Below are 8,894 nucleotides of genomic sequence, written 5' to 3' on the forward strand. Positions count from 1 at the left end.
ATTGATATTTAATCATTTATTTATAATAATGTCTTCTAAATAATTTATGAAGCTTCCTAAATATATTAACACTATAACATACTATATTCTTATATACATTAAAATTTTTGTTTGAGTTTGTACATGGCATATATGCTCGTTAGACAACCTAAAGTAGTCCATACACACATAATACCAAATATAATCTTATCCTTCGTTCCACGATAAATGTATACTGGCCTTTCCAAGTCAACCTGCAACAACATGTATATTTTATAGTATTTCTTTTGTTAACATAATATTATTAATAATAGATATATATTTACTTGAAATTCTTTTTGCAGTCGTACTATTCTTGGATCTGCTGTTGAGTAATTTGATTTTTGAAGTTTTTCTGTGCGTGCTACTTGAGTTTTGATAGAATCAAGTATCTTTGGTAGCTGCATTTTTTCTAATGGCCGTGGAGACTACAATATAAATATTAAATTTTATTTATATTACCTATATTACTTTGCAAACAGTATAATATAACTAATATTGCACGAGATATACATCAAAAATATTTAAGTATATGTATGTATCTTTTTGATATGATCTTTTAATTTTGTCTGTGCTGATATTACATGTTATATAAAAATGTTCTATATTGTGCGATACTTAACATCCTAAGAACATAACGGAGAATAAAACTTAATAAATAATTGTATGTTAAAATTATCTACATTTATTTCATAATCACATCGTAAAGTAGCTAAGTTATACTTTAGTGAAACAAAATAGTAAAGATTGTAAAACGTATATAATAAAACATATGAATTTCACTGGGAAATTTGACTTTCGATCTTATTTTGTTTAATTTTTAATACCAATTACTTACCAATGGATAAAGAGCTTGTAATTGAGTAGCTTTTTGTATAGAACCAGTAAATGCATTGAATTTATGAAACATTTTCTCTTTTCCGTAACTTATCTTGTCTTATAATGGCACTCAATGGCGTAAAGTAATATGTAATATAACTTGTGTAGGGTACAATATAAATGTAGGTTGGTAGAATCCAGGCTAACCACTACACTAAATTATACCAATTATATCATTTTAATTTATTTAAATACTTCATGTACTTTTCTATACTATTTATTAATTTATTTTTGACTTTAGATTTAACTATGTTATCTGACAATATAATTTAGTAAAGTTATAAAGTATCAATTACTTACAAATATAATTACGAACGAAAAATTTTATTATTCATTTATCACATTTTTTAATTTAAATTATACAAATTTATTATTTTTTAGTCATTTCTTAACAAGTTAAATAGCACACTTCTTTATTTTATTTTAGTCCGATGTTACATTCCAAAACTTACATATAGTACTCTTTCTAGAAAATCATCGATGGTTAGAAGATCCAGATAATAAATTATACGTTAAAAAGAGTTTTGGGTTATAATTACGTTATAAACAATTTTAACAGACCTGTTTGATTTACAATCGTCAATAACGTAATATGTAATCAATTACTGATGAATTATGTATGTACATGTATATGTACAAAATATCTTGTAAGTTTAATGCATGTTACTTGTTTAATTTTATTTTGAAGATTTAGTAATTGATGTGTATGTAACAGATGATAATTTTGAATTAGTATATTTCATGCAAAATTGTTTTTCATAACTGGAAGATATAATGTATCAAAATAATTTTATTAACAGAAAGAATGACTAATTGGTCAATTCATGTCATTAATATCGTACAGTCAGTATTAAAAATAAAGTTATTCAAATTGTTTGAAATAATAAAAAGAGATTGTCATTTCAAAATTATTAATATTAAGTTAAAATGTATTAAGCTTGCATTAAATAATTGCTTTATCGAATTTCAATAAACATGACGTATATTTCTGAAGAATATAATTTAATATTATGTTTGAAATATAACATATGCATAATACTAAAAATAATACTAATTCATTGTATATTATCTGTTATTACAATCATTTTAATGTTGAATTATGAGTATTGTTAAGCACTTAAGCATTCTGTGTTTAATGTGTATATATATATATATATCTTGTCAAAAAGTTAGTTTTAGTAGAACATAGTATTGTTAAATATTGCTTTTGTGTATTATAAAGTAATATTTAATCTTTAAATATATATCTAATAATCTTTATATATATTTATATATACATACATATATTTCCAGGATCTACATTAGGAAAGGTATACTTGAAAGTATATTTGGATGCAATCTTCCAATATGGTTTAATAGTATGTTTGTATTCAGTAATAATAGAAATAGCATAATTTCTTTCAATGACTGTAATTATATAAAATAACACTATATAAAATATTATAGAAATAGAAATATTAAATAATATTTAAAAATTTAATATTTATTAACTATAATATGTAGTAATTGTGCATTTCTTTGTAATATTACTTCAATTATTGGCCACAACGGCAGCTCTGTGTGCTCTGTTTTACCGACGAACTGCAAACAGCAAAACATATCATGGCTGAATATGGTGGTTTTCTGATGAACAATGTCTTGAGTTGTGTTAATACATTGTATCATACAGGAAAGATATGTGGCAGATGTAATTATTAGTGAGACTTAGTGATACAATTGTGAATAAATTTTGTATGGTGCTCTTCAAGTTTATAGTGCTATATTAAATTCATTGTATGTCATAAAAAAGTATATGATAATTGATAGAGGAGACATGTTATTAATCTATTAGTAAAAATAATAGCATTTTACTGTCTTTTTACACACTGTTACAAATAATTACATAATAACAATAGTTAATATCAAAATCTTATCTCTATTTATAAATTTTGAAGTATCAATTTGATGCTTATGGATCCTGTATCTAAGATACTCTGAATACTGTGACACGTAATAAGTAAAGTCTCATGCCAAAGCTACGAAAGAATAGAAGAATTGAAACTAGGTGGGGTGTTAAATATTATACAGCAGTGAAAAATGCTGTTTTTATAACACAGACACAACCTTATGTACCAACAGTACCACCCCCCTCTTTAAAGGAGTATGTTCCAGAACGTGAGACTCTATATATGTGTACACAGTGCAAAGACTGGTAAGTTCATTGATATATTTTAAGTATTTCTTTTTACAATTGTTGTTTAATCATTGTATCATATAAAACATTATATTGAAATTAACATAAAATATACTAATTGAAGATAAAAATATATTCAATATCAAAATATTTTATTTTTATTAGCTTTCATTTTCGAAGCAGTTTGGAAGACCATATTGGAAGGAAAAGTTGGATATTGGGCTATTGGTGTCAGCATTGTTTTGTGACAACTTGTAAACATAGTTCTGTAGAAGGTACATTATGTTCAATGTGCATGCAATTGGATCGTGAGAAACGTTTATATCTACGAAGTAGAGGTTTACGTAAAAGTCAAAAATTTGGGGCAATAAGAGTCTTTTACAATCAATGTCAATTTTTTGCACATTTGAAAGCTCATAATGTAAATTTGGTATATATGGGTGATTTAATGTTAATGCCCTTACCAGCATATATGAGTAATTGGAGTTCTGAAGTAGATCTAACATGTGAAGCAATCATGGAGCATACATTTATAATAAAAGTTCATATAATGGATTGGTTAAAAGATAAAAACATTAGTAACAATTGGTGGCAATTGGCAGAAGATAGCAATAATCCAGTTACTCTTATTCTTAAGGGTTATAAAGGTCGATTTCATTTTAAGCCATTAGAAGTACCAATAGATGAACAGTTTTCTATTTTGAATTCTACTCACTCCATGCCTAACAATGGCAACACTTACTCTGATATTGAAATTCTTGATTCACTAGAAAATGTTGATAAAAGATCAAGTCCATCTTCAGCAGATACCATAGTTTCCATCTCGGATGAAAGTATGATTGAAAATGAAGATACTCCTTGTACAGTAAATGATATTGCTTTTGTGGATTGTGGACCTACACCAAAGTATTTTGAACCTGAAATTCCATTAAATAGTAATAAAAAAAAGAACTCGATGCTTTCTATACAATCAGTGCAAGATTCATTCACTTCTCTTCAGTCTCCAAACATGAAATTTAAACGAAATAAAATAACGCGTTTAAACTGCATCTCACCCAATATGGTTATGTCATATGGTGATACTATGATAACACCTAAACGAGATATCAAAGATTTATCAAAGTGTTCTACAAATAAACAATTATGGAAGAATTTAATGCATAAATCTAATAACAATACAACATCAATTAAGGTAGTTACAGAAAGCAATATCGTAAAAGTAGATTCTGATAAAAAGGTAAATAAAACACTTATTAATAATTTATTAATAGTGGAGCCATTATCTAAGGTACAATCTGATGCATTTTGTGCAACAAAAATGGATACGTGCAAAAATAAATTAGATAAATTTAAACAAAATGTACATACATTAACAGTTAATTCTGGTCAAAAAGTTGTCACATTTCAAAGCACAAAACATGTTGATATTAATACAATTATTAATCAGCTACCACCACACATCATTAAAAATAAAAAGATTGTTTTTATAGGACAAACTTCTGATAATGCAGATGTCCATAATAATAAAGAATCCTCTACTAAAACAGTAGTTCACTTAGTACCTGATGATGATGAAAAATTGTTGGAAACGAAAAAGAATTTAGAAAATGAGAAACTTTCACAAAGTGGTAAAGACTATAACAGAAGTATCTCGAAAAATCAAAGCGAGACCAGCAAAAGTAAAGCGCGCGCTTTTCCAAGTAAAATTGTTTATCAAAATGGGCGGAAATACATTATTAAACAATCACCAGGTTTCGGTAAAAATTCTAAAAGTATGCCCAATGCAGCGATACCAATAAAAAATGTACAAGGGATAATGCAATCAAAATCTACGAATGGTATTCCACCATTGATACCTTTAAATTCCAATGAAATAGAAAATATATCGAATCAGGAAAAAATAAATTCGTTTCATAATGATATTTCCCCTTTAACACCTTCACCATCTCCATCGGAATTATCAAGTAGTTCTAGCTGCGATGTTCAATCGAAACAGTCTTCTTTGTCAATAAAGAGTTCTCAGAAGAGTGATATATCTTACTTAAATGCTGAACAGAGAGATGTTGGCATTGATGTACAAAATATAAACAATTCGTTTGAAAATTTATCATTCCATAAAGGTGAAGACCAAAACTTATACCTTGATGTAAAATTTCTTAACCAGAAACCAATATATACTATTGTTGATACATCTACGATGATAACGAAATGTAGAGAAGAAATGTTAAATGAATTTTTCCATCTTTCCTATTTTGAATTGAAAAAACGATTCGATCATCTGCAATTAATCGGTGAAGAAATATCAAAAGTGATGAATTTCGTAACTGATAACGTAATTAAAGAAAACTTGAAAGCTGTTCATATCTTGCAGACTGTATTGAAACATTGTATTGATAAGTGCATTGAAAAAAGTGATGAGACAGAGGAGACGGATATACCATTAAATGAATGGGAATCTGAATATCAGCACGTGGATAAAATGCCTGTTTGTAAGGCATGCGACAAAATTATGAAACCCAAGTATTATATTCCAGGATTTTCAAAGACAGCGAAAAATGATATTTATTGTTCTTGCTATAGACACGTGTGTCACAAATGTTATACGTATCAAGGTAATTCGACGCGTTTCGTAGCTCATCAAACATTTCATGATAAAGAAAAACCATATTTATGTCCCGATTGTTATCGTAAATTTACCACATTCAAATCGTTAGAAGTTCATACATGGACTACTTGTTTCCATACGTTAAAAAAGCGTGTTCTTGGCTGTAAAATTTGCGAGATAGATGGTTTTCAAGACATGGAATCTGTCGCTAAACACTTCGCCATTATGCACAGCCATAACAGAATAGCTTGTGATAAATGTTACATCGTTTTACCGTCATATTCAGAGTATAGAAAGCATCACAAAGATAAACACTCGAATGCAGATGATAATCATCATCCCATAAGGCTTGTATTGTGTAAACTTGGTCGATGTATCGTGCGATGCGAAGATTACATGTTACACATGGAGAAACATTTGGTCGTTCAAAGACTAATATGGTTTAAATGCCCATTTTGTGCGTTTATTCACGTAGAAGCGAAACGAATAATGTCTCATCTACAAAGCGGACATGTAACACGTTTGAAAGAACTCATTAGTTCTGAGGTATTGTGGAACGTTTTGCAAGTGGAAACCGCTGCAAATTTATTGAAAAGTAATTTACAGCAAAACAAATTTACAAATGCACGTGCGGAGTCTTGCGATGACGGAACTGTTATGCCTAAAATTATAAATGCTAGAACCATTACATCCGAAGTATTTGAACGAGGAGCCCAGGGAACGGATGATCATCTTATAAATTACGATACTCCCCAGTGTTCTAAGGTTGTCAATTCAGAATCTTCTTTTAAGTCGAGTAAAATCATACCGAAGATACTCGATGTTAGATCAATGGCTGATTTAACATCAAGCACTTCCAAATCCAACAAACCCGAACTAACTTTGAAACAAAAGGAGAAAAACCGAAAGATTAAACAGATGGAAAGTTCGAAAGCAGTTGCACTGATGGAAAATGTTGCTGCGATAAAAATAGAACCCAAGGATATCACTGATTATATATGGAGTGATAAAGCGATGAAATCAAATTTAGATCCATTAAATGCCGAGTCGCTTAAAGAAGATCTTTTCGTCAAAGTAAAAAAAGAGAAAAATACGAATGATGTTTTAAAGAACGAAGTATCATGTGAAAAGGAAAAGATCCAGTTAAACGAAACAGAGCAGGCAAACGATGTTTCGAACAATATGCACGTTCAGAAGCAGTTCGGAGGGATACAGCATGGATCAATTTCGAAGCCTCCACCACTCGCCAGAATTCCTCAACACGTATTCGAGTCGAATCGACCCAAGAAAGTTGGACAAATGATGAAAGGAGGCAAAATGACAATGTTTTCGCGTGATCAAAAAATGAATCGCGATTTACTGCAACGAGTCGCTTTGAATTATCCAACTGATTCCAACGAGATCCTTAATTTTTCGTGCCATTTGTGCGGAGAATTAATAAATACGTCTAAATCGGTCATAAATAATCATTTTCAAAGCAAGCACTCGCAAAACTGTAAACTGTCGACAATTACCACAGATCTGCTTCGACTATCGCCAGAATTTATTAACGGCGGTTACAAAGAATTATTAGGTAATAAGAAACGCAAGTCCGACAATACTATATCGAATTCGAAAAGAAGACGGCGATGGAATCCAAAGAAATATACCGATGGGAAACACGCGACTTTTACAGGTCTTGGATTATGCGTGAAACAAGAAACAGCTGAAGATAGCGAGGGTAATTTCAGATGTAAAAAGTGTGATCAACGATGCTCCAATATGGCAAATTTGAGAGAGCACATTGCCTCTAATCACAGAATTAAAGGTCGATATTTAGTATGCCTAGAATGCGGTGACAATTTTGTTGTTGCACCTAGTTTGCAAATGCATCTGAAAGCATTTCACGGGATAGAGGATCCTATCATCTACATGTCTCAGAATACATCCTATGCACCTGACAATGTTGATGATCTCGAAACTGGGGGAAAATCGATCGAGGCGAATCAGTGTCACGTTTGCATGGCTGTCTTCGAGGATAAGGCAGCTGTGGATAAACATCTTCGAGTTCACGGGATGGCGTTCTTAAACCGCAAAAGGATAGAGGCGCAAAATGCTTTAAAGAGTCCAGAGAAGAAAAATGAACCGGAGGAAGGAAAATGCACGCCAACTAAAACAAATTCAAAGGAGCTCGTTCGAAAGGATAAACCAGCAGAAACTATATTGGAAAAAATCACTGTAAGTACACACGGAATTTATTTAAATATCTCGTCATATATTAATGCTGACTTTTTCGTCGTTTCAGGCGACTATATAGCTAATGGAGGCACGACTTTCAGAGATCGAGTCGAAGGGACAGTAGTACATACTTAGCAATCTCTAGTTTTAAATATGATCGCGAATCTGTGATTTTTATGTTTCGTTTAAGCGGTGAGAAAAACGTTTCCTCTTTTTATAGCAAAAACTAGCAAAAATCGTTAGTTATTTTATAGCCTCAAAAAGATACGAATCCTTTATCTCGGATATTAAAGCGAATTTTAATTTCTGCTCAGCTCAATGTATTTATTAACACATTGCGTTTCGTCGTAAATTTTTCTAATTTATGTTCTTGATTCTTTCACTCGAAATAAGCATGTTTCAAGATTTCTTTCTTTCTTTCTTTTTTTTTTTTTTTTTTTTTTTTTTTTTTTTTTTTTTAATTTTTTGTGCCGGGGTGGGGGTCGTGATCGAACGTATAAGTGCTCGAGAGTGTGTTAATTTTCTTAGACAACATGAAATGCAATATCGTTGTAAATATATACAAATAATTGTAGACAAATGTATAATTTATTTTGTTAGAATTGCTTTGTTGATGTGTATTCAAATAAGTGAGTTATTTTATGTACACCGTTAAAATTTGTTTTCTTAATCTTACACGAATCTTGCAGCCTAAAGGTTATCGAAAATTTCATACACCATTACAAATGATTGTATGTATTGCATCCTTTGTACGTATGAAATTCCGTAACTGCAATTGCAACATAATGTAAATAATTACTCTGTTTTAAGCAAAATATAACTTTTTGTACTCTACTAATTCATATACATCGTTATATCTAAAGATAGATCAAAATAAAATATTCTGATTTACTTTCAAGAGATCTCTACGTATCTTTGATAGAATGGAAATAATATCATTTACAATAAATAAGTAGAATATATATATATTTTTTTATTACACCATTTTTAATTGCACCGACA

General features: G+C 30.1%; 2 protein-coding genes across 2 annotated transcripts; one reads left to right on the top strand and one right to left on the bottom strand.

Moving 5' to 3' along the window:
• LOC108550765 (uncharacterized) lies at positions 1 to 1,031 on the bottom strand. Its single transcript, XM_017904605.1, has 3 exons — positions 857 to 1,031; positions 306 to 446; positions 1 to 233 (listed from the first exon to the last, which is right to left on the bottom strand). Exons 1-3 carry the CDS (start codon positions 926 to 928, stop codon positions 99 to 101), a joined length of 348 nt encoding a protein of 115 aa, XP_017760094.1. The 5' UTR covers positions 929 to 1,031; the 3' UTR covers positions 1 to 98.
• Positions 1,032 to 2,775: 1,744 nt separating this feature from the next.
• On the top strand, positions 2,776 to 8,136 carry LOC108550787 (uncharacterized). The gene is made up of 3 exons (XM_017904648.1): positions 2,776 to 3,088; positions 3,236 to 7,892; positions 7,960 to 8,136. The coding sequence occupies exons 1-3, from the start codon at positions 2,904 to 2,906 to the stop codon at positions 7,969 to 7,971; spliced, it is 4,854 nt and encodes a 1,617-aa protein (XP_017760137.1). The 5' UTR covers positions 2,776 to 2,903; the 3' UTR covers positions 7,972 to 8,136.
• The last annotated feature ends 758 nt before the right edge of the window (positions 8,137 to 8,894 follow it).

This window comes from Eufriesea mexicana, unplaced genomic scaffold (assembly GCF_001483705.2).
Source record: "Eufriesea mexicana isolate 0111107269 unplaced genomic scaffold, ASM148370v2 scaffold2928, whole genome shotgun sequence".
NCBI lineage: Eukaryota > Metazoa > Arthropoda > Insecta > Hymenoptera > Apidae > Eufriesea > Eufriesea mexicana.

Coding starts and splice junctions, on each gene's coding strand:
- LOC108550765 (XM_017904605.1), bottom strand. CDS start 928: ATGTTTCATAAATTCAATGCATTTACTGGTTCTATACAAAAAGCTACT. Junction 447..856: donor TACAAGCTCTTTATCCATTG/GTAAGTAATTGG, acceptor TTTATATTGTAG/TCTCCACGGCCATTAGAAAA. Junction 234..305: donor GACTGCAAAAAGAATTTCAA/GTAAATATATAT, acceptor ATGTTGTTGCAG/GTTGACTTGGAAAGGCCAGT.
- LOC108550787 (XM_017904648.1), top strand. CDS start 2,904: ATGCCAAAGCTACGAAAGAATAGAAGAATTGAAACTAGGTGGGGTGTT. Junction 3,089..3,235: donor TGTACACAGTGCAAAGACTG/GTAAGTTCATTG, acceptor TATTTTTATTAG/CTTTCATTTTCGAAGCAGTT.